Source organism: Pristiophorus japonicus, chromosome 4 (genome assembly GCF_044704955.1).
Source record: "Pristiophorus japonicus isolate sPriJap1 chromosome 4, sPriJap1.hap1, whole genome shotgun sequence".
NCBI lineage: Eukaryota > Metazoa > Chordata > Chondrichthyes > Pristiophoridae > Pristiophorus > Pristiophorus japonicus.
The window spans coordinates 218883370-218908328 of NC_091980.1; the positions used below are offsets into that span (position 1 = coordinate 218883370).

Below are 24959 nucleotides of genomic sequence, written 5' to 3' on the forward strand. Positions count from 1 at the left end.
TGAATATTGGCCTCCAACAAACACACCCATCTTTCTTTGTGTAAGGTATGGCTCCATCCACTGGAGAGTTTTTCTTTTGACCCCCCATTGACTTCAGTTGTGCTAGGGCTCCTTGGTGCTGCAACTCCGTCAAATGTTGCCTTGACATTGAGGGCAACTACTCACTTCTCCTCTGACATTTAACTCTTGTGCCTATGTCAAGATCAAAGCTATGGTGGGGTTAGGAGCTGAGTGATTCTAGCAAAGATTGAACTGAGTGTTGGTGAGCAAACTGTTGGTGCACAAATGTTGCTTTATTGATGATTAGGAGATTGATGGGACAGTAATTAACCGGTTTAGATTAATCCTGCTTTTTGTGGATAAGATATAGCTGGACAATCTTAGAACGGTCAGATGCCAGTGTTACAGTTGCACTAAAACAGCTTATCTAGGAGAGCAGCAATGTAACTGATATGTGGAATTGAGTGAATTGCTATAAATTTCATCTGGTGATGTTTCATTGCAGTACTTGTCATCAAAACACCTTGATTGAGTTACAGCACTAGTCTATTATATATGCAACAACAAAAAAGCCAGTGTCCATTCTAATTTTCAACTTTCTGTTTTGTTGTAGGACCAGTTTCCATCTTCTGAAGAAAAATGAAAAGCTGTTACGAGAGCTAAAAAACCTAGATTCAAGGCAATGGTAAATGTTTCATCAATGATTGATATCCTTGGGTTTTAGTCTCGTATGTTTCACTAATTTATAGCATAACATTTGAAGCTTTGATTTCAATCTATGGATGTAGATAATGCAGAAGACCCACAGCAGGTCTTTTCTCAGTGTATCTTTTATATTCTGAATAGACATGTTTGATTAGTCCCATTTACTATATACCAAAATAGTCTAGATTCAGTGCAGGTGGACTGAAAAATCATCATTTTAAGTAATATTCTAAAACTGAAACCTGAGGAAAAATTTAACTAATCCCTGGTGGTGTTTACTTATTTTACATGATGGTGTATTTCAGAGGTTTTGTCAATTAACAAATTAAACAACTTCAGTTTTGAATCAATGAAGTATATCCATTTTTTCTAATAGATGATGTTGACTCCTTGTTGAGACATGCTTCAAGGACAGCAGCTGCCCTTCAGTGTCTTCCCTTATGGCTATTCTTGAGTAAGCCTAAGACAGTGAGTGTTAGCAAATGATTCAACCACTGGGACTATCAAAACCGTCCAATCTTGTCTCTACTTCCAACAGGAGTCACAGGCAAACAATCAGGAGAGGAACCCTAACTGGTTTCCTCTCCCTAAACCAGGGATACTTAGGCCAATTACCATCCCTGCCATCACCCAGGATTGAATTAGCTAATTTAGCACAGATCTGTGTGACTCAGCTGCTAAGTGCCAACCAGCTGAGCCATCAGGAGAGCAATTGGCTTGTCCACTTCTCAAGTGAGCTATTTTGCAAAAAATGAGTGAGAGCCTGAATAGGCAACGCCATCATAGTAAAGCATATATAAATCTTTACATACTTATTTGGAGAACAATATTGGCAAACAATGATGTAGAACAGCAATGGGAAATCTTTAAAACAGTGTTCAGTAGAATGTAGGAAAAATATATTCTGTTAAAAAGCAAGAACAAGCTAAACACTAATAAGACACCATGGATGAATGAAGCCATAAGGGAAAAATTGAGGGTAAGTAAAGAGGCATAAATTGAGTACATACACAGCAGGGAAGGGCATGATAACGGAAAATACAAAGAGATTCGGAAAGAAGTCAAAAAAAAATTAGGTAGGCAATGAGGAACTATGAAATTAAATTATCAAGGAGCATAAAACAAAATAGTAAAACATTTTACAGGCACATCAATTTTTTTTTAATAAAGGTCGGGATCAGAATAGGGCCACTAAGGAGTGGACAGGATAATACCACAGGCAGTGATAGAGAGATGGCAGAAATATAAAAAAATTACTTCGCCTCAGTATTTACCAGGGAGATAGAACAGGTGGACATGATGTGGATCTTGAGATTAGTAATGAAATAACTGCATTTAAAATAAAAGAAGAAATATATTAAATAAACTAATCAAACTCAAAGAGGAAAAAAAAACCCTGGACCGGATGGATTATATCTGCACATTTTAAAAGAATCTAGGGAAGAGATAGCAGAGGCATTACTACACATATTTAATAAGTCATTAAAAAAAGATGTAGTACCATCATCATCATCATCATCATCATAGGCAATCCCTCACAATCGAGGAAGACTTTCTTCCACTCTTAGCATGAGTTCTTAGGTGGCTGTACAGTCCAATACAAGAACCACAGTCTCTGTCACAGGTCGGACAGATAGTCGTAGAGGGAAAGGGTGGGCAGGGAGCCTGGTTTGCCACACGCTCCTTCCGCTGCCTGCGCTTGATTTCCACATGCTCTCGGCAACGATACTCGAGGAGCTCAGCGCCCTCCCGAATGCACTTCCTCCGCTTAGGGCGGTCTATGGCCAGGGACTCCCAGATGTCAGTGGGGATGTCGCACTTTATCAGGAAGGCTTTGAGGGTGTCCTTGTAACATTTCCTCTGCCCACCTTTGACTCGTTTGCCGTGGACGAGTTCCGAATAGAGTGCTTGCTTTAGGAGTCTCGTGTCTGGCAAGCAGACTATGTGGCCTGCCCAGCGGAGCTGATCAAATGTGGTCAGTGCTTCAATGCTGGGGATGTTGGCCTGGACGAGGATGCTAATGTTTGTGCATCTGTCCTCCCAGGGGATTTGCAGGATCTTGCGGAGACATCGCTAGTGGTATTTCTCCAGCAACTTGAGGTGTCTACTGAGCCATACAGGAGGACGGGTATTATTACGGCTGAGTAGACCATGAGCTTGGTGACCGTTTTGAGGGTCTGATCTTCAAACACTCTTTTCCTCAGGCGGCCGAAGGCTGCACTGGCGCACTGGAGGCGGTGTTGGATCTCATCATCAATGCCTGCTCTTGTTGATGGGAGGCTCCCGAGATAGGGGAAGTGGTCCACCTTGTCCAGGGCCACGCCGTTGATCTTGATGTTTGGGGGCAGTGCTGTGCGGCGAGGATAGGCTGGCGGAGGACCTTTGTCTTACTAATATTTAGCGTAAGGCCCATGCTTTCATACGCCTCGGTAAATACGTCGATTCTAAGTCATTAGGAAAAGGTGTAGTACCAGAGGACTGGTGGATAGCTAACATAATACCTATATTTAAGAAGGGAGATAGAACATGTCCAGGGAACTATAGACCAGTCAGTTTAACATTGGTGGTAGGAAAAATAATGGAATCCTACTAAAGGAGAAAATAGAAGAATCTCTCAAAGCCAAAAATATAATAATCAATAGTCAGCATAGTTTTCAAAAGGGAAAGTCCTGTTTGACCAACCTCCATTGAATTTTTCGAAAAGGTAACAGAGAATAGACAAGTGTAATGCATAGATGTAATTTATCTAGATTTTCAAAAGGCTTTCGATAAGGTATCACATAATATACTAATGAATAAGGTCAGAGAATGTGGAGCCAGGGGACAAGTAGCAGAATGGATAGCTAGCTGGCTTCAAGACAGAAAGCAAAGAGTAGGGGTAAAGGGTAGCTATTCACAGTGGCAGAAGGTCGGTAGTGTTGTTCCACAAGAATCAGTGCTGGGACCACTGTTGTTCACAATTTATATTAACGATTTCGACTTTGGAATCAAAAATACAATTTCTAAATTGTGGATGACACCAAATTGGGGAGGTCGGGGGTGGTAGTTAATACTAAGGAGGATGACAACAAATTATAGGAGGACATTAATAAATTTGCAGAATGGGCATATAATTGACAAATTAAATTCAACACAGATAAATGTGAGTTATTACCTTTTTGGTAGGAAGAATAGGGAGTTCACTTATTACTTGGAGGGTGCGAGTCTTGGTAGGGTAGAGGAGCAAAGGGATCTCGGAGTGCAAATACACAAATCACTAAGTACCGACACAGATTAACAAGGCATACGGGTTTATTTCTAGAGGGAGAGAATTGAAAAGTAGTGAAGTTATGCTAAACCTGTATCAAACCTTTGTTAGACCACACTTGGAGTACTCTGTACAATTCTGGTCGTCATATTATAAAAGAGGCACTGGAGAGGGTGCAGAGAAGATTTTCAAGGATGATATCAGAAATGTGAGGGTATACCCATCAGGAATGGATGAACAGGCTGGGTCTCTTTTTGCTTGAAAAAAGAAGGTTGAGGGATGACCGAATTGAGGTGTTTAAAATTATGAAAGGTTTTGATAGAGTGGATAGTGAGAAAGTGTTTCCGCTTTGGGGGGGGGGGGGGGGAGAGAGCATAACATCAATATAAGATCGTCACCAAAAAAATCAAATAGGGAATTTAGAAGAAACTTCTTTACCCAGAGAGTGGTGAGAATGTGGAACTTGCTATCTCAGGGAGTAGTTGAGGCAAATAGTATAGATGCATTTAAGGAGAGGCTAGATAAGCATATGAGGGAGAAGGGAATAAAAGGTTATACTGTTAGGTGAGGAAAGACGGGAGGAGGCTTGAGTTGAGAATAAACACCGGCATGGATTAATTTGGCCGAATGGCCTGTGTCTGTGCCGTATATCCTATGTAATCCTATATGTTATTGCAGCGCTCAATATCAAGATCCCTTATGGTTGGTCATTGGTGACATCGGAACCCCCTTTGCCTTTTTGCTCAGCATCTCGCAGGAGTGCAGGATGTCATTCAGATATTTTGAGAAAAGGAAGGATCCAGGCATGCAAATAAATTATTTATCTTGATGCATTTAACGAGTATTCAAGAGATTGAGTCACCCAGAAATTTCAGAAAACAGATTGCTTGGATTTTGCTTTGAGACCTGGGACAATTATACATCAATCTCTTGGTATAAGAGGTTTCTCTCTGTCTGTCTTTCCATGGTGTCCTGTCACATTTTTGATAATTCAACAGACCTGATCCAAAGAACCAACAACATTACTAATCCTGTACTAGTCGAGGTAAATGTGGGTCTTAGATCCTTTTTGATATGAAGGTCAATTGTTCATTAATATGGGAAGTGGATAGTTTGAGGCATCTTTCGTATTGATTGATCTGGCCCACTCCAGGGCCTCTGGCCACTCCAAGTCCAGGCCTCTGGCTACTTCCAGATCCCTTTCCCAGCCTAAGATCTCTCCAGGCAACTAGTGTTTGCTGATGTTTGTAAAGCTTTCCCTTTATAAGTTGGTAGAACCAAGGAAAACCCAAACAGCTGTTAGGTGTCAAATTTTGTTTGATAATGCTTCTGTGTAGCACCAAGGCACTGTATAAATGTAAATTGTTTCATTCAGTAATAAAATATTGTGTAGACCCATTACTGAGCAATAAATAGCTAGAACAATAATGGAAGGTTTATCTTTCTGTTGTTCATTGGCTGGTCAAAAACCATTACCGTATAGTCTCATTCTTGTCTGTGATCATTTTTTCGACAAATATAACCAAAGTTTATCTTGACTCTTAACTGCAAACTAGTTACATAGGCTAACTTTTTATGTACTTCTATGAGATAGCATTGACTTGATTGGAAAATGCAAGTACTTTTCTACTCCAAGCTGATTTCAGTGTTAAGTTTTAAGAACATAAGAAATACAAACAGGAGTAAGCCATTTGGCCCTTTGAGCCTGCTCCGCCATTCAATAAGATCATGGCTGATCTGATCATGGACTCAGCTCCATTTCCCTGCCCGCTCCCATAACCCTTTACTCCCTTATCGCTCAAAAATCTGTCTATCTCCGCCTTTCTACCAGTTATTATACTATTTGAATATAATTCATTATGTGTATAGAAAATTGCTAGTTTACCTAATTTTTGGATGATATTCTTCATTCTTTGAAAGTAATTCAATTTTTCATACAAAACTCCTATGCCCGCTTCAATGCTCTCTGGTCAGTGCATATGTTTGTGTGTGTGTGTTTCCCCCCTCTCTTTCTCCCCCCCCTCTCCCCCCCGATTCAACTTGGTGTCTGTACCATTACTCCCTTAAAATAATTCAAATGCAATAACAAACAAAGCCATAGGTGCAGGAGGATGAGTCCTGACTCCAAATGTTTGAAGGGCAAAATGTCCCAATAGTTTTCCCTTGTTAATGGTGACAGTTATTTTGATTATTTGAAGAGGCTGAATCATTTAGCAAATCTGGAGGATCATACAAAAAGTGGGTGATCCAATATTCTATTGTTTGAAATTAAACTATAGTATGCATTTATACTTTTTTCTGTTTTGTGTTAAATTACTAACTACTGTTTTGTCTCATGCAGCCGAGAAACACACAAAATAGCAGTGTTTTATGTTGCTGAAGGACAGGAAGATAAACACTCCATTCTAACAAATATTGGAGGAAGCCAATCCTATGAGGATTTTGTAGCAGCACTTGGTTGGGAGGTAAAGTATCTTGTGCTTTCTAAGTGTATTTATTTTTAACACTGAATAAAATTGAAAAATATAGGCATTTTCAATATTGAAAACAACATTTTTAAATTCCATAATATACAGCAGGAAGTACATTTTCTGCTGTACTCAAGCAAGTGTAACTATATTATAAGTGGGAAACGGGATCGTATTTTAAATTTTCCTAAATTTTTCTGTTTATTATTTTCTTGGAGTAAGTTAGTTGGCAAGTTTTTATCACTATTTAAACTTTTTATCTGGTTCACTATTTTCGGTTAGTAGCACTTTTGCCTTGGCCTTGAGGATGAGGGTTCGAGCTGCACTCCGGGATTTAAAACATAGGCTGACACTTCATTGTAGTACTGGGACTGCTGCATTGTTGGAGGTGCTCACTTTTAGATGAGATATTAAACAGCAGCCTATTCAGGTGGACGTAAAACAACTGGCACTATTTAAAGAAGAGCAGAGAATCCTCCCAGTATCCAAACCAACATTTCTGCCTCAATCAAGATCACCGAAAATAGTTTAATGGCTATTAATTTTAATTCCTCTTTGTAGGACCTTGCTAAGCAAACATTGGCTGCCATGTTTCCCTGCATAACAACAGTGACTGCAGTGCAAAAGTAATTGATTATCTCAGTGGGATTGACAGGATCGATGCTGAGAGATTGTTTCCCCTGCCTGAAGAGTCTAGAACTAGGGATCAAAGTCTCAGGACAAGGGGTCAGCCTGAGTTGAGAATTTTCTTCATTCAGAGGATTGTGAATCTTTGGAATTCTCTGCCCCAAAGAGCTGTGGATGCTGTGTCATTGAGATACAGATTTTTAGACTCTAGAGGAATCGAGGGATATGGGGATCGGGTGAGAAAGTGGAGTAGAGGTCGAAGATCAGCCATGATCTTATTGAATGGCGGAGCAAGCTCGAGGGGTGCTGTAGTCTATTCCTGCTCCTAATTTTTATGTTCTTATCTGTGAAGCAATTTGAGATGTCCAAAGAGCTGAAAGGTTATTCATAAATATCCCCACCCTTTCTCTCTGCCTTCCTTTCTTCCTCCATTCTTTCCTCCCTCCACCTCCTGTAGGTTCAACAACTCTTATCAGTCTTCCATGTTTGGAGATTGGCCAGTGCTGTTGCCATGTGAAAAGATGTAACATTTAAGATGATGGTTATATTGACCTTACTGGTTTCCAATCCAACTTAATATGAGGCATAGTCATTGGTTTCACTTGAATTTCTTTCAAATAGCAAAACCATTATAAAACAATCTTTAGTCTGTATTGCAGAAGATTTTCTTGAAGTACTCCAAATGAGCTCAAAGTCCCTGTCATCATCCCATAAGAAGCAAAAGCACTCTGATCAGAAAAAAACTCAAGTTAATAGTTCCTCAGACATGCACAGGTCTCTGCACCAAAGCATTGACTGGGACATCAGCTACATCATTCATGTGACACCAGAGCAGAAACATTTGGCTTCTCAGGGACACTGCGGCCTTCTGATGGTTTAAGGTATAATTGCTGAATTGCATTGGTGCCAGGAAATCCTCTGCTGCCGGGCACTAAGGATGGAGCCAGTACATTCTTCATAGCAACTGGCTTACATTATTGTTGCCGGCCTATCTCTTCCACTTTCTTCTGAAAACCTCCTTTCTGAAATGAAGCATAGAAGTTGGAAATTGCATTAGGTTATGGGAAATATCTGACTTGCTGTTGGCACAATTCCTCCATCATACTATGTTCCTAGCAGCTACCAGTATTGATTTCATAAATGCCTTTCATTCCAGTTACCTCCAGCTGCATAATGTTATGCCACCTAATATACAAAAAAAAATCCTAAGTGGGTCAGCATGTTATTAAATATGTGTCACTTAGGAGCTTAATTATCTCACAAGTCTGAGGTAGTGCACAAATATTTACTAACAATTGTAATATATGCTTATGCCATTTAGCATTCTCTGGTCTCAGAAAATAGATATATAATGCATATCCATGGTATAGTTAGGCATGGTTTTCTTATTCGTATTCTCATTTATTACTGTTTAAGGTTAACCTTACTAATCATTGTGGTTTCATGGGTGGACTACAAAGAAATAAAAGCACTGGACTCTCAACTCCATATTTTTCTACCTCTACCGTAGAAGTTATGTTTCATGTATCTACAAGAATGCCTTCTGACTCGGATGACTCTTTAACTAAAAAGGTATGGTGTACAACAAATATGTAGCTACATATTATTCCCATAAGACTAAATTTTCTAAATCGGTAAATTCATATATTTATACAAATTTTCAATTAAGTACCAAGTTTATTTTACATCAGTGTAGCTTTGCAAATAGGTATCTCTGGTTATGAAATTGGATGATGTACCAATCAGTTATTGCTTGCTATTATGAAATCATTTGTTAAAAATTCTTGTAAACTTATTTTAAAATTAATTATTTTGACTGTTCCTACTGTTGGATTCCTGTAAATTTTCATCCACATAAGTGAGCTATTTTAGCTGTTATCCGTTGTGTAATGATATGCTGTATCTGCAAAGTAAGCATGGTAGCATTGAGTTTATTCATTCTGCCTCCCTACCCTCACCCTCCCAACCTGTCAGTTCCCATTCGGAAAAATGGAAGCTCCTTGATCTTGAGGATAGAAAATAATTAAATACTGCATTGGTTTGAGGAGAAAATGCTCAAAGAATATTCAGGAACCAAACACTGATTGTCCATGTACCACCATTCCCACTTTCCTTCTATCGGGACATGATCTTATTTGAGAGTAGTGGTTCTGAGGTGTCATTAATTAAGTTCTATTTAGATTGCAATGGAAAAGTGGGTGATCCAATATTCTATTGCAGCTCAAAACGGCAGAAGGAATTAAAATTACCAGTATTCTATCTGCACACTGTGCCACAAACAGTAGGACAACACAACCACAATTCCCCACAAATATTTTAAATCTCACCATGGTGGTTTGGGGAATCATTTGAACAGGCCAAGCACCTTTGCCCTGGGATGTGCTCAAGCCAAATGATCCATTTTAAAAAGTAACATTGGCGATGGATGATCATCTGTCCCAGTCTGGCTAAGAAATTGTCAGAATTGATCAAGTTAATTAATAATCTCCCATACTGTCGTCATTTTTAGGAATCAGACCACTATTGGTACTCAAAATGGCTATCAGTTGGCATCTGTGTAGTATCTTACTACAATTGTTGAAATGTGTTGATCATGAGGAAAGACCACTACATAAAATAAAATTGTCTATTCACTTTTTTGTGTTGTCCTGATGTCTTAAGTGGATAGGCAGACCTGCAAAAGTTATATCTGGGATTCCCTATTTTCTACCCCTTTGTAATCCAGCCCCCTTAAGATGAAGGCTAACATTCTATTAACCTTTTAAATTATTTTTTACACCGGTCCACTAGTTTTTAGTGATTTCTGTACATAGGCCCCTACATATCTCTGCTATTCCACAGTTCCTAACTTCTCGCCATTTACAAAATACTCTGATCTATCTTTCTTACGTTCAAAGTGGATAACCTTGCACTTCCCTATGTTGAATGCCATCTGCCACATGTTTTGCCCACTCACCTAATCTATCAATGTCCCTTTGCAACTTTCTGCTCCCATCTACACTACTTAATGTGCCATCTAACTTAGTGTTGTCAGCAAATTTTGATATACAGCTTTCTTCCTTCATTTAAGTCATTTATAAAAGGTGAAAATCTAAGGCCCCAGTACAAACCACGGGGAGGGACACCACTAGCCACATCCTGCCAGTTGGAGTACATACCCACTATCCCTACTCTCTGTCTCTTGCCTCCTAACCAAGTCCCTACCCATGTCAAAAGGTTGCCTCTAATTCCATGTGCTTCTGTTTTTGCTAACAGTTTCTTGTTGGAACCTTACCAAATCCCTTCTGGAAGTCAATATAAATAACATCCATAAGCGCTCTTTTATCTACCACGTTGGTGACCTCAAAAAAAAAAATCATCTAGGTTCGTTAGACATGACTTACACTTTACAATCCATTATGGCTCTCTCTTTTTCAGTTCATATTTGTCCAAGTGCTCAATCATTCTCTCCCTCACCTCACCCCTTTAGAATTCACTAAAAATCTCCACCTTTCTACTTTTCTTCACCTTTAAAAGCCTCCTTAAAACCCATCAGTTTAACTAAGCCTTTGGTTACCTCCCCCCCCCACAAAGATCAAGCATGCATTACTTTCTTAACAGAAAATGCTGGAAATACTCAGCGGGTCAGGCAGCATCTGTGGAAACAAGAGTTAACGATTCAGGTCAATGACCTTTCATCAGTACAGTCATCGACCTGAAACGTTAATTCTGTTTCTCTCTTCACAGATGCTGCCTGACTTGCTGAGTATTTCCAGCATTTTCTGTTTTTAATTCAGATTTCCAGCATCCGCAGTATTTTGCTTTTCCATTACTTTTTTCCTCTGTGACGTATCTTGGGATTTTATTCCCATGTTAAAGGTGGAGAGTTACTATGTTACACCTAAACCTATATCAAAAATGGAGCATAATGGCAGTAATCCAGTAGTACTGATTTTCTGCATTTTATTGGTGATTTGTTATAATGCATTACTGTATTTCATCATCATCATCATCATCATCATCATCGGCGGTCCCTCGAAACGAGGATGATTTGCTTCCACGCCAAAAAAAGGAACAGTTCACAGGTGTTTCAATGAAGGACCCGAACTACATCTTGAAGGGTGGAAGATGCCTGTGCGTGGATTTTTTTAACGTGGGGTGGCCGTTGCACACCAGCTACCACATGGGCTTGACAGAGCTAGGTCTTGGTCCAGAGGCAAGGATTACCCAAGACAACTGGAGACCAGCTCTGCTGCACAGACCTAGTGCGCACACATATCGCAGTGTGGGCTGGTCCGTGCTGCCCCTGGCCCCGAACTCGCGCTACCCCGGGCCCCGGTCACGTCCTTCCACAGTCTCTCGCCGCTCCTTCGCCCCGACCTCGCCGCTCCTGCTGTACCTGCCCACGCTCCAATCACAGACCTGGATCTTGGTGACGTCACTCTTCACAGCCGTCTCCCTCCTGCACCAGCTCGTGCTGTACCTTGTAGTGGCATGCCTCCACACTGCTCCTGGGTCTCCGCACACCGCTCCTTTTATGGCCCCGACCTGCCGTTGATGTTCCCTTGCAGGTCGGGGCCTCCACACTGCTCCTGGGCCGCCGCACGCCGCTCCTTTTATGGCCTCGACCTGCTGCTGAGATTCCCTCTCAGGTTGGGGCCTCCACAGTATTTTTAAGCCCTTACTAGCACTGTCTATAGAAAATCAGCAGCTAACTGTTTTTCTTTAGCAAATATGGCAAAATCATTTTTATCAACATTTTTAGAATACTGTATGCTGTGCAAACTGTGCCTCAGAATATAAAGATTGAAAATGTAGTTTTCAGCACTAATTTGGAGACTGAGACCTCCACTCAACACATTACTCCATGGCATAATTATTTTCAATCAAAAGGCAAGTTTTGTGCCCCATGTAAGTTCAACAATTTGTTTCCTTAATTCAATTATACATACATTATATGTTAATGTAATAACATACAAGCGCACATAAGTACGCACATCGCAGGCAACCGACTAACAGGCCTTTATTTACACTGCACTTAAGCTAGAGTCATAGTTATTTCTTCCTCTCTTGGAGGAAGTGTCTAATCTTAATTTGAATTTCACCACTTCCCAGTAATACTGCAGAAGTCAGTAATTCATCTTTTGGAAATTGCATTCAATATTCTATTTTAAAATCAGATTTTGAAACTACATCTGTACTGCTGTTTGAAATAGAATCTGAAGCTTTTTCAGGAAAAAAGTATATGGCTTAATTATTTTCTTTGTGAAATTCAGTATTATATGCGATCATATAAAGCCAAAATGCTGAAAATGAACTAGCAAATCATATAGTATTTATAACTACCTGAATCAATCAAAAGGCACTGTATTACACGCTTATTCTTTCCCTGAAACAGTGTGTGAACTTTCTTTACCATTGCATTTCCTTGATCAAATATATCATGCTGTCAACAAAAATTAAATGAAAGTATTGCATGGGCCAGTGATTTTCTTCATTTAATGTACACCATGCTGATATATGTACTTATGCCTGAGAATTATGATTTTTAAAAACGGGTCAGAGTTTCCTGTATTAAGTAGAATCCTATTTTAGTTTTCTGTGTGGCTGCTATTATATTTGTGCAGTTGGTTTTATAGTATTCAATCACATTCATTGAACAACACCATCTGCTTAAGGCATTGAAACATCTGACTGTCAGTGATTTGATCGTTTTGCCATTCTGGCAGTATTTGAAAAAATTGGGTTTTGCTGATCGATCTTGGTAATAATTTCATTACCAGAACTTACTATAATATAGGAATTGAGCAATAATTGGATGGATTGTCTAATCTTATGAGTAGCCTGAATATGCATTTAAGGTAATTTAATGTAGTAGGAAAGCAAGTACATGTTGTAAATGTGCTGTAGGAACATTTCCCTCCCCGCCCCCCTGCCCCGCATTGTACTATTATAAATGGCCATCTGTATTGGTATTTTACTGCAGAATTTAATACATTCTATTAAGTTGAAGCTTTGTCCTACTTTGAATCTCCAAACTTGTACTCTGTTATGAATGAACGATAGGGTATAATTAGACTGTCTCCTCTTTCACCCAAACATACATCTCTGGAGGTGGTGATCTATTCACTGGATATCTTAATAAACAGTAGCTGAAGTGTAATATTGGACCATAACTGGTTGAGCTCAATAATTAGTTTAATACATCTAATTGGGTTTGATAGTCTGCAGTCAGGAAAGAAAATACCTTGTCAATAGCAAAATAACCTAATTTATAGTACAATGATTTTTGGGGTGATGCAGAAAAAGTCATGCTTCAAAACCAAATCTTTGCATAAGTACTATTTGAAGCTTCTGCACAATCAAGCCAAAAAACAGGACTCAGATGCATATAAAAAGGGAAAGATATGAAAATGTTGAAACAAAATAAGAATTGGATACAGCATTGTTATTGCCTGAAAAATGCTGTAGAACAGCCAACTGGGTGGGGGAAGCTGGGTATACAAGCAGAAGTTGGAAAGTGGAGTGTGTGTACTGTAAGTTGTGATCTAATCATTTGAGTAACAAGGTGAAAATTATAAAATGCTTTACTGAAGGACTTAAAATTTAAAAAAATACTAATTGATCTTCTGCGGCAGCGTACACAGTGAGTCAAGATCCTGCATGGTCTGCAGGTGAAACCAGATTAGAGGATTGCACCAGAGCACCTAGATATAATTCGGTCTCTGTTTTAAAATTAAACATTCTAGTACAATTTTAATATCGTACTTTAGTTTACTTCAGGCAGTTTTACAAGCTGAAAAGTAGACTCCACAACTCCTCCTCCACTTCCACCAACTCCCAAGAACATAAGGAATAGGAGCAAGAGTAGGCCATTTGGTCCCTCGAACCTGCTCTGCCATTCAATAAGCTCCACTTCCCTGCCCGCTCCCCATAACACTTCACTCCCTTATCGCTCAAAAATCTGTCTATCTCCACCTTAAATATATTCAATGACTCAGCCCCCACAGCTCCCTCGGGCAGAGATTTACAATGCTCTGAGAGAACAAATTCTTCCTCATCTCCGTTTTAAATGGGTGACCCTTTATTCTGAAACTATGCCCCCAAGTTCTAGATTGCCCCACGAGGGGAAACATCCTCTCTGCATCTACCTTGTCAAGCTCCCTCAGTATCTTATATGTTTCAATAAGATCACCTCTCATTCTTCTAAACTCCAATGAGTATAGGCCCAACCTACTCAACCTTTCCTCATGTCAATCCCTTCATCTCAGAAATCAACCTAGTGAACCTTCACTGAACTGCCTCCAATGCAAGTGTATATCTCCTTAAATAAGGAGCCCAAAAATGTGCGCAGAACCCTAGGTGTGGCCTCACCAATACCCTGTACAGTTTCAGCAGGACTTCTCTGCTTTTATACTCCATCCCTTTTGCAATAAAGACCAACATTTCATTTGCCGCCCTGATTACTTGCTGTTCCTGCAATAGTAACTTTTTATGTTTCATGCACAAGGACCCCCAGGTCCCTCTGTACTGCAGCCTTTTGTAATTTCTCTCCATTTAAATAATTTGCTTTTTTATTTTTCCTGCCAAAGTGGATAACCTCACACTTTCCCACATTATACTCCGTCTGCCAAATATCTGTCTACTCACTTAGCCTGTCTATATCTCTTTGAAGATTTTTTGTGTCCTCCTCACAACTTGCTTTCCCACCCATCTTTATATCATCAGCAAACTTGGTTACATTACACTCGGTCCCTTCATCCAAGTCATTAATATAAATTGTAAATAGTTGAGGCCCCACCACCGATCCCTGTGGCACCCCACTAGTACTCCTCAGTCCCTAACTCCTCTCCCTTCTCTCTCTTGCCCCCCACTCCCGGCTCCGACGACTCCTCCCCCGCTCCCGCTCCGATGACTCCTCTCCCTCTCTTTCCCCCCGCCCCCCCCCCCCCCCCGGCTCCGACGATTCCTCTCCCTTCCCCCCCCCCCCCCCCCCCCCCCCGGCTCCGACGTCTCCTCTCCCTCCCCCCCCCCCCCCCCCCTGGCTCCGACAACTCCTCTCCCTTCCCCCCCCCCAGGCTCCAACGACTCCCCTCCCTTCTCTTCTCCCCCCCCCCCCCCTCCTGGCTCCGACGACTCCTCTCCCTTCTCTTCCCCCCCCCCCCCCGGCTTCGACGACAACTCTTTCTCCCCCCCCCCCCCCCCCCCCCCCGGCTCCGACAATTCTTCTCCCGACGACGCCTGTTCTTTCTCTGACATCTGTGATGTTTAGAATCAAACCTTCACAAATATCGTAGGCAATAAAATGAGGGAGAATCAACTTAGATTCAAGAATCAAAAATATACAGGGATCATTGTACAAAATTTTGATTCTAGCCTAAATTAAATCATTCTGGATAAGATTATTCAACCATTTGTATCACTTTCATACGAAAATAAAAATTTGCATCACTCTGCTGGATAAAATCATTTGTACACCATTGGGAAATTTTAACATTGTTGAGCGGGTGGGAGTGAGTGCGGGTTGACTGCTAAAAGGGAAAAAATAGAAGCATGTCGGAATCCGGCCCCAACCTGCGGATTTCTGGCGGAACAAGGGGCGGGCAGCCACCGTGCTCCTTGGAGGTGGTTTGGCACTTTAAATATGATAATAAGGCTGGAAGCCCCAGATTTAACCTGCTTTGCAGATTTTACTGTGGCCGCCTGGTGTTCGCGGGTCAAGGGATCCCAAGCAGCTGCAGTAAGGTGAGGACAGCCTTGGGAAGCACATCCTGTGGGTGGGAGGAGCAGGAATGCTTCCTTCTGGTCGTACGATCAGACACCCCCCTCCCCCCGCTACAAACTCCAATCCCCTCTCTCCACCCCGCCCGGGGTTCAGACCTACCTGGTCCTGCAGCCTCTTCTAGAGTGCTTGCTATCCAACTTGAAGCCAAGTCAATCTCCACAGCGGCGGGGAAACCCAGACTTCCGGGTTTCATGCGTGCTATCAGATCCCCACCCCCACCAGTAGTACAGTTTAGACTGACATGGTTTGTATACCATTCCAGCTAACTCATGTTGCATGCTGGTCTGATGGGAACAACCTCAGTTGATGCAACATTATGACTGCTAGTCAGTTGCACAGCTTAGCTTCAAAATGTCCATAGTGCTGGAGACCCTTCCAGGAACAGAGGCCCACGACATCTACCTTCATTGCCTTCCATAACTGAGAATCCCCATTTGAGTCCCACATAGTACCTGCCCTTTATTAGCTCCAGTTTCAGGCAAAAAAGCCTTGTTGTCTACATATCCCTAGTCCTACTAGAATCAATAGGAAGAACATCCAAGTAATAAGCATTTTCCATACATCTCCATTCAAGTATCCAATTGCCACATGCATGTTTGTTCTCTGAACGTATTGGTGCACGCCGGAAGAAATGAAATGGCCAGCCATAGAGCTCATTTGCTAAGACTAAAGTATTGATTTTTGTAGTTACTCGAGTTACTAAATATTGTAATTTACGCTTTTCTTCTCTTCCCTTCTCTTTTATTTTGGGTAGTTGAGACACCTCGGGAATGATGAAGTACACATAGTCTGGTCAGAGCATACAAGAGACTACAGAAGAGGAATCATTCCCACAGAGTTTGGTGATGTCCTCATTGTTATTTATCCAATGAAAAATTATATGTTCAGTATCCACATAATGAAGAAGCCTGAGGTAAGGAAATCCTCCACTGTGGAGGATTTAATATCTATTTAGAACTGAATTAGTAATAATACCAAAATATTTTCTCACTATTTTAGTGAATTTATGTTTGAGAACTGCAGCTGGAACCTGAGTTATTTTTTAGCTACTATTATCCTCCTAAACAATTCAGTATTTTAGTCCAGCATTTTACTTTAGGTACATCCCAGAAATAACACATCTGATTCTGCAATAATTTTTTTTTTTAAAAAGGACAAAATAAAATTTATAGTCTTCTTGAAAATTACACACCCGTATTGTTTAGATTTCATTTTTCACATATTCCCTTTGGAGGCAAAATTACTTGAGACAATGGGTCGATTTTCAGCAGCTCGTTGGGTGCTAATGATCCTCAAGGGTAGCCAAAAGGGGTCTTGAGCTGAAACACTGGTTTAGTCTGCATTTAGCGCAAGAGGCCATCTTGGTAAGGGTGTTTACGCCTGCTCTAGGAACCGCCGCCTGGAGGCTCATTAGGGGACTGATTGCCACTTCAAATGCCTGCTAGCGCTCATTAAAAAGGCTACACGGCATTTTGATGGCTAGCGCTTGTCTTAACACCCTCTCCTAACACCGACCAGCTGTTTTGGAGTAAACACAGCGTTTATGTTGATTTCAAGCACTACTTAAAGGAACACTCATCATTTCACGTTCACTTGCTGTTAGAGCTGTGATGAGGACCACTGAAACACATCGGGAGACTTTCTGGGAAACTTTTTCAAAACTTCATCAACACTCGAGCAACATTTCTTCAAATTCTCTGAGGACTTCATCTAAAAAGAGTAACTGCTGTGCTGCCCACCTTATAGGAGTCATCAGGAGAAAGGGAATGCTTGGTCATGGGCATCTTGCTAGGGGTCCCCCTTGGTGTGGATGGGGAATGGGAGGAGGACATGAGGCTAGGCAGAGGGGCATCAGTTGCTGCAGAAGAAGACAGGAGGGAAAGGTGGTGTCCTTTTTTCCTCCCCCCCCCCCCCCCTTCCCTTGTGGGCACAAGACATCTCTCCTCCGCCAGGACCTCAAGTGTTGTGTGCAAGAAACTGTGCGCCCCCTCCCCAAACCCCTGAGCCATCCTGCCAGCGCACACCACATCTTCACTGGAAGTGGGTGCAAGTGTGCTAAATCCAGACCTTCAAACAGGCTAGTATTATTAGTGCTGCATTCATTTAGTACCTGTTTTCACCCTTTGGCCAAAATAATCCCAATATGTTGGTTTGAGAGTTGTGGTCATCTCATTCAGAGTTGCACATCTAGTTGCTTTTCTCCTTTTGTGAGCAAATAGTTCTTGGTCTCGAGAAGAAGCTTGGAATCAATTTTCTGATTAGTAATAATCAGTTCATAGCTTCCTTTACAGTTCCCAAGGTTATGGAAGAGATTACAAAAATTGAGTTTCTCAATCTTTAAGGTTCTTGTACCATTTCTCTGCCATCGTGATTACATGTTCAAAGCAATCGGCATAACTGAGCCCAACCCTGGTCAAGGTGTGTCTCTTCTAGCTATAAAAATAGCATCCATTGCCACAGACTCAACTGAAAGGTGAGCCTTAATGATATTTGTCGACATTGCTTTCTACCATCTAAGTCATGGAATCGTCTGAATTGTGCCTTGGATAAGGGCTCAAGGTAACTGACTAATTTACTGGAAGACTATTCTGACTACAAAATGGTTGCAATTCAATTCTTCCTGGTACATAACCAACTTCATGAGCCAGGCCAGTCTCGGGCCAGATAGAAATTCAAGCATGGGCAGGGAACTGTTCGGTACAAGATCATTGTCACAAAAATGCACCAGTCAAGTTATGTTCTGCACCGGCTTACAGTCATCGAGAAGGTGGGGTAGTGCACTTTAGTCCTTTTTTATATATACAGTAAAAATTACAGGTTTTACTACAGGTCCAGTGAGAAATGGCATTGTTTCCTGTCAGATGACATGAATGTCTCAACTGACGCATCCTCCAGAACCATCTGAAGCTAATCAAGGCTCAAGTCACATATCAACATTCTTGCAAGAGGAAGAGCAAGTTGTCTGTCAAGGAACTGCACCTGAGTGGCTTGCTCAAGAACTCTTAAATGCTGTGTACTTTCTGCAAACAACAAATTCCAAGATTGTGCAAAGAGAATAAATGTAGACCCAGCACTGTCCCTGGAGTACACCACTTCCAATCCTTCCACAATCCAAGCAGCACCATGTACCCTAATTATTCCATTCCTGTCCGTTAACCAATTTTCCATTCATGCTGGTAACGTTTCCTTTTGTACCACGCACCTAGTGAACCCTGGGCAGGCACTCCCTCGATGTTTCTTATTGATGGCTATAATGCCAGCATTGCATCATGTTTTAAGTGCAAAAATGACAAATGAATTAAGGTCACAATAAACTACCTGGTGGATATTTCTGTTAGTCATATTTAATTTTCACAATGACCCTCCAAGCTTCTGAGTGGTTAACTTGCCTCTGAAAGTAGTTGGGGATGCAACAGGTTTTTTTTATTTGTTCATGTGATGTAGGCGTCGCTGGAAAGACCACATTTATTTCCCATCCCTAATTGCCCTTGAGATGGTGATGGTGGTGAGTCCACATCTTGAACCGCTGCAGTCTGTGGAGTGAACGTACTCCCACCATGCTGTTATGGAGGGAGTGCCAGGATTTTGACCCAGGAACGATGAAGGAACAGCAATATACTTCCAAGTCGGGATGGTGTGTAACTTGGAGGGGAACTTGCAGGTGATGGTGTTCCCATTCATCTGCTGCCCTTGTCCTTCTAGGTGGTGGAGTTCGCGGGTTTGGGAGGTGCTGCCGAAAAAGCCTTAGCGAGTTGCGGCAGTGCTTCTTGTAGATGGTACACACTGCAGCCACGGTGCACCGGTGGTCGAGGGAGTGAATGTTTAAGATGGTGGTTGGGGTGTCAATCAGGCAGACTGCTTTGTCCTGGATGCTGCCGAGCTTCTTGAATGTGGGAGCTGCACGTGGAGAGTATTCCATGACGTTCCTGACTTGTGCCTTGTAGATGGTGGAAAGGTTTTGGAGCGTCAGGAGGTGAGACACTCACTGCAGAATACCCAGCCTCTGGCCTGCTCTTGTAGCCACAGTATTTATGTGGCTGGTCGAGTGAAGTTTCTGGGCAATGGTGACTCCCAGGATGATGGGGGATTCAGCGATGGTAATGCCGTAGAATGTCATGGGGCGGTGGTTAGACATTCACTTGTTAGAAATAGTCATTGCCTGGCACTTCTGTGCCACTTATCAGCCCAATCCTAATGTCGTCCAGGTCTTGCTGCATGCAGGCATGGACTGCTTCATTATCTGAGGAGTTGCGAATGGCACTGAACAGTGTGCAATCATCAACGAACATCCCCACTTCTGACTTTGTGATGGAGAGAAGGTCATTGATGAAGTAGCTGAAGATGGTTAGGCCTATGACACTGACCTGAGGAACTCCTGCAGCGATGGCCTGGGACTGTGATGATTGACCTCCAACAACCACAACCATCTTCATTTGTGTTAGGTATGACAGTGGAGAGTTTTCCTCCTGATTCCCATTGACTTCAGTTTTATTAGGGCTCCTTGGTGCCACACTCGGTCAAATGCTGCCTTGATGTCAAGGGCAGCCACTCTCACTTCTGGAATTCAGCTATTTTTTCCACGTTTGGACGAAGGCTGTAATGAGGTCTGGAGCCGAGTGGTCCTGGCAGAACCCAAACTGATCAACAACGAGCAGGTTGATGATGAGTAAGTTACCGCTTTATAGCACTGTCAACGACACCTTCCATTACTTTGCGGATGATTGAGAGTATAGTAATGCGGTGGTAATTGGCCGGATTGGACTTATCCAGATTTTTGTGGACAGGATATACTTGGGCAGTTTTCCACATTGTCAGATAGATGCCAGTACTGTAGCTGTACTGGAACAGCTTGGCTAGAGACACGGCTAGTTCTGGAGCGTAAGTCTTCAGCACAGCCAGCCGTATATTGTTGGGACCCACAGCCTTTGCTATATCCATTGCGCTCAACCGTTTCTTGATATCACATGGAATGAATGGAATTGGCTGAAGACTGGCTACTGAGATGGTGGGGACCTCAGGAGAAGGCTGATATGGGTCATCCACTCGGTACTTACGGCTGAAGATGGTTGCAACCGCTTCATCCTTGTCTTTGTCTTTTGCACTCATGTATTGAGCCCCACCATCCTTGAGGGTGAGGATATTCAAGGGGCCTTCTCCTCCCGTTAGTTGTTTAATGATCCACCGCCATTCACAATTGGATGTGGCAGACTGCAGAGCTTTGATCTGATCCGTTGATTGTGGGATCCCTTAGCCCTGTCTATAGCATGCTGCTTTGCTTTTTAGCATACATGTAGTCCTGTGTTGCAGCTTCCCCTGGTTGGCACCTCATTTTCAGGTACACCTGGTACTGCTCCTGGCATGCTGTTTTACACTCCTTATTGAACCAGGGTTGGTTGGTCCCCTAGCTTGATGGTAATTATAGAGTGAGGGTTATGCCAAGCCATGAGGTTACAGATCATGGTGGAATACAATTCTGCTGCTGATGGCCCACAACACCTCATGGATGCCCAGGTTTGAGCTGTTCGATCTGTTCTGAATCTGTCCCATTTAGTGTAGTGGTAGTGCCACACAAGATGATTGAGGGTGTCCTCAGTGTGAAGATGGGATTTTGTCTTCACAATGACTGACTGTGGTAGTCACTGCTACCAATGCTGTTATGGACAGATGCATCTGCAACAGGTAGATTGGTGAGGACGAGGTCAAGTAGGTTTTTCCCTTGTGTTGGTTCTTTCACCAGCTGCCACAGGCCCTGTCTGGCAGGTATGTCCTTCAGGACTCGGACAGGAGTGGTGCTACCGAGCCACTCTTGGTGATGGACATTGAAGTCCCCCACAGAGTACATTGCTACTCTTGGTGCTTTTTCCAAGTGCTGTTCAATGTTGAGTACTGATTCATCAGCTAAGGGAGGGCAGTAGGTGGGAATCAGATGGAGGCTTCCTTGTCCCAGCTTGGCCTAAAACAATGAGACTTCATGGGCTCTGCAGTCGATGTTGAGGACTCCTGGGGCTACTCCCTCCCGACTGTATACCACTGTGCCGCCACCTCTGGGTCTGTCCTACCGGTGGGACAGGACGTACTCGGGGATGGTGATGGAGGAATCTGGGACTTTGGCTATTAAAGCATATTGCGAGCTTTCAGGAAAATATGCTCCTTGAAAATTTATAATGCTAAGCCTTTTGTCCACTGTTATCACAACCAATCGATTTGCAGATTTTTACGAGTTTTTAAGTTACTGAAAATGATAGAGTGGTTACAGCACAGAAGAAGGTCATTCGGCTCATCGAGCTAGTGCTGGTTCTCGGCAAGAGCACTTCAGCTAGTCCCCACCACTACGCCCTTTCCCTAAAGCCCTGGAATCTGTTTTCTTTCAGGTACTGAATCAATTCCCTTTTGAAAGCCACGATTGAATCTGTCTCCACCATCCTCTCAACAGTGCATTCCAGATTCTAATCACTCGCTGCATAAAAATGTTTATTCTCATGTCGCCTTTTGTTCTTCTGTCAATCACCTTAAATCTGTGTCCTCTGGTTCTCGACCCTTCCACCAATGGGAACAGTTTCTCTCTATCTACTCTGTCTAGATTCCTCATGATTTTGAACACCTCTATTAAACATCCTCTCAACCTTCTCTGCTATAAGGAGAACAACCCCAGCTTCTCCAGTCTGTCCACATGACTGATGTCCCTCATTCCTGGAACCATTCGTGTAAATCTTTTCTGGACCCTCTCTAAGGTTTTCACATTCTTCTTAAAGTGTGGTGCCCAGAATTGGACACAATACTCCAGTTGAGGCCGAACCAGTGTTTTATAAAGGTTCATCATAACATCTTTACCGACCCCTGGGTAACACCACTGTGTACCTTCCTCCAGCCTGAAAAACAACCGTTCACCACTACTTTGTTTCCTTTCACTTAGACAGTTTCATATCCATACTACCACTGTCCTTTTTATTCCACGGGCTTCAACTTTGCTTGCAAATCCATTTAAAGGGTTTACTTTATTAGTCTTTATCTGCACAGAGAGTTAGTGAGCTGCACAATGTTGGTAAACCCACCTTACCTTTCCAGCCTGCAATTAGGGAGAAAGGAAGCATATGGCATGAGATTGATTCGAAGATTGTGTATGTTTTACTTTCTGCGAGCATCACCTTGCCAATGTTTTATCTGCTGTCCAATGTTGCTTCCACTTGATTGGAATTATCATTTAAATGATGTGCAAAACGTATGACATCTAATATACACCTGGGACAAAAGATATTTGCTAATCTATGCAATTCATTTCTTTTGGGTCTCTGATTTTAGACATAAGCCTGTTGCCAAAAGGAATTTAGCAATGTTAGTAACTTATTGTGTCCCTCTGTGATGTTCTTTGGCAGCACTTGACCCATTAGAGAAATCAAAGCTAATTACTTATATGACAGCCACTTCTTGGACCAATGTGGTTCCTCTAAAGGTCATCTGCACGACAGCGACCTGAAGCAGTATGCATGCTTTTACTAAATATTGTTTTAATTTCACAGCTCAGTGCTTTGACACTCCTGTGTTCCAAGTAGACCTGAAGAATATATTTCTTAATCCTACCACCATTTTGTATTTCTTTGGCATATTTTCCATTTGCTTGTGGAATTTGAACAGATAAGAAAAATATTAGGTATGATCGTCTTCATTCTTTGAAACTTCATTCTTTATTCTATGATTCTATGGGGGAGTTAGACTAGCTGAAGTGCTCTTGCAGAGAGCTGGCATGGGCTCGACGGATTGACTGGCCTCCTTCTGTGCTGTAACCATTCTATTCTATGAAAAGGTCTCCACATAGAGAACTTGCTTCATTTGCTCTCTGATCTAGTGTGGCTTGGAGCTGTTCTACTTTATTGTATGTTCCAGTGCTCTTGTTACCTGGGTATCAATGCTCTCTTCTCTGGGCAAGAACACAACCCAGAGTTAAGTATTTAATATAACAGTGGAGATCATCTTACCATGGTGTGATTTTCTTAAAGGGATCGTATTCCAGGTAATTTCCCCTTCCCTCAACCACTCTTCCCAATTTAATCTTAACAGTGTCATCTCTGTATGTGAAGGTTGAAAATTTCCAATGGATGAGGGTGATTTAAGTAATTAGCATTCTCCATACATCTTCATTCAATTAGCCAACAAAAAAAATTAGATATAAATTAAATAGCTTTTATCAATTACTGTTTAATTGTATTTCTTGCAATGGATGCAAAATAAATCTAGTTTCTTTTAAAGTAGACTTGGCTATCAGAAATCTCTTGTAACTTATTTTGGTAATACAAGATCATTCAATTTGTAAAACTGAACCAAGTAATTAGCTTCTTTCAAACAGGTACCATTTTTTGGCCCACTCTTTGATGGTGCAATCGTGGATGGGAAAGTTCTACCAAGTCTAGTCCGAGCGACAGCAATCAATGCAAGTCGAGCACTAAAATCACTAATTCCACTGTATCAAAATTTGTATCCTTCTTTAAAATACTTTTTCCCTTCATCAAGATGCCTCTTTTCTAGCATTAGAAACCCTCTTAAGTAAGATGGATGTAAAGATGTAAATGTCTTCCTTTTCAGTGCCTCTGCTAGTATCTCGGAGTAGGAGAATCCACATGTTCAAGTCTTTTATTTTTCAGGGGACAAAGGTAAAACTGAAATTTCAATTCATTGCATTGAGAACCAGTTTACAATATGATTTTAAAAGGAAGAAAGATAATTAGTTCATTATTCTAACATGTATAAATGGGCCTTCTGAGTATATGAAAAAAACAGTTGGAAAAATATGGAACAAATCAACCATGATGTAATGTGACAAACTTGAAAATCTATCAAACCGCTTAAATGGAGAAGCTGAGATAAAATAGAACAGATTTGTTAAGGTTTTTTTTCAATGCAGAAAAACTATCAAGCTACATTTGGTTACCAAGTCTTTCTGACTATATGTTTAATATTGCTTTGTTTTGCTGTGTTTTTTAAACCTTGCTTCAAACATCATTTTACAGTCCACAATGTATTCAGTGCTGCATCTGAACATCACAGTTTGAACAATAGCAACTATTGTGTAATACAAAAAATACGGTCTATGAGCACAATTACAGAGAGCCTCGATCTGAAATAGGTCTTCAGTGTTCTTCAAAAGCAAAATACT

At 41.6% G+C, this 24959-nt stretch overlaps 1 protein-coding gene across 8 annotated transcripts in view; it reads left to right on the top strand.

The window, feature by feature from the left end:
- Positions 1 to 24959, top strand: part of ralgapa1 (Ral GTPase activating protein catalytic subunit alpha 1) — a 298072-nt gene that overhangs the window by 214585 nt on the left and 58528 nt on the right. For 7 of the 8 annotated variants that reach the window (XM_070879113.1, XM_070879112.1, XM_070879106.1 and 4 more), the window contains 5 exons: positions 614 to 685; positions 6294 to 6417; positions 8464 to 8619; positions 16566 to 16724; positions 24153 to 24280. In XM_070879113.1, coding sequence (XP_070735214.1) covers positions 614 to 685; positions 6294 to 6417; positions 8464 to 8619; positions 16566 to 16724; positions 24153 to 24280 — 639 coding nt within the window. The remainder of the gene's footprint in view (positions 1 to 613; positions 686 to 6293; positions 6418 to 8463; positions 8620 to 16565; positions 16725 to 24152; positions 24281 to 24959) is intronic. The other variant, XM_070879109.1, reaches the window with a different exon arrangement.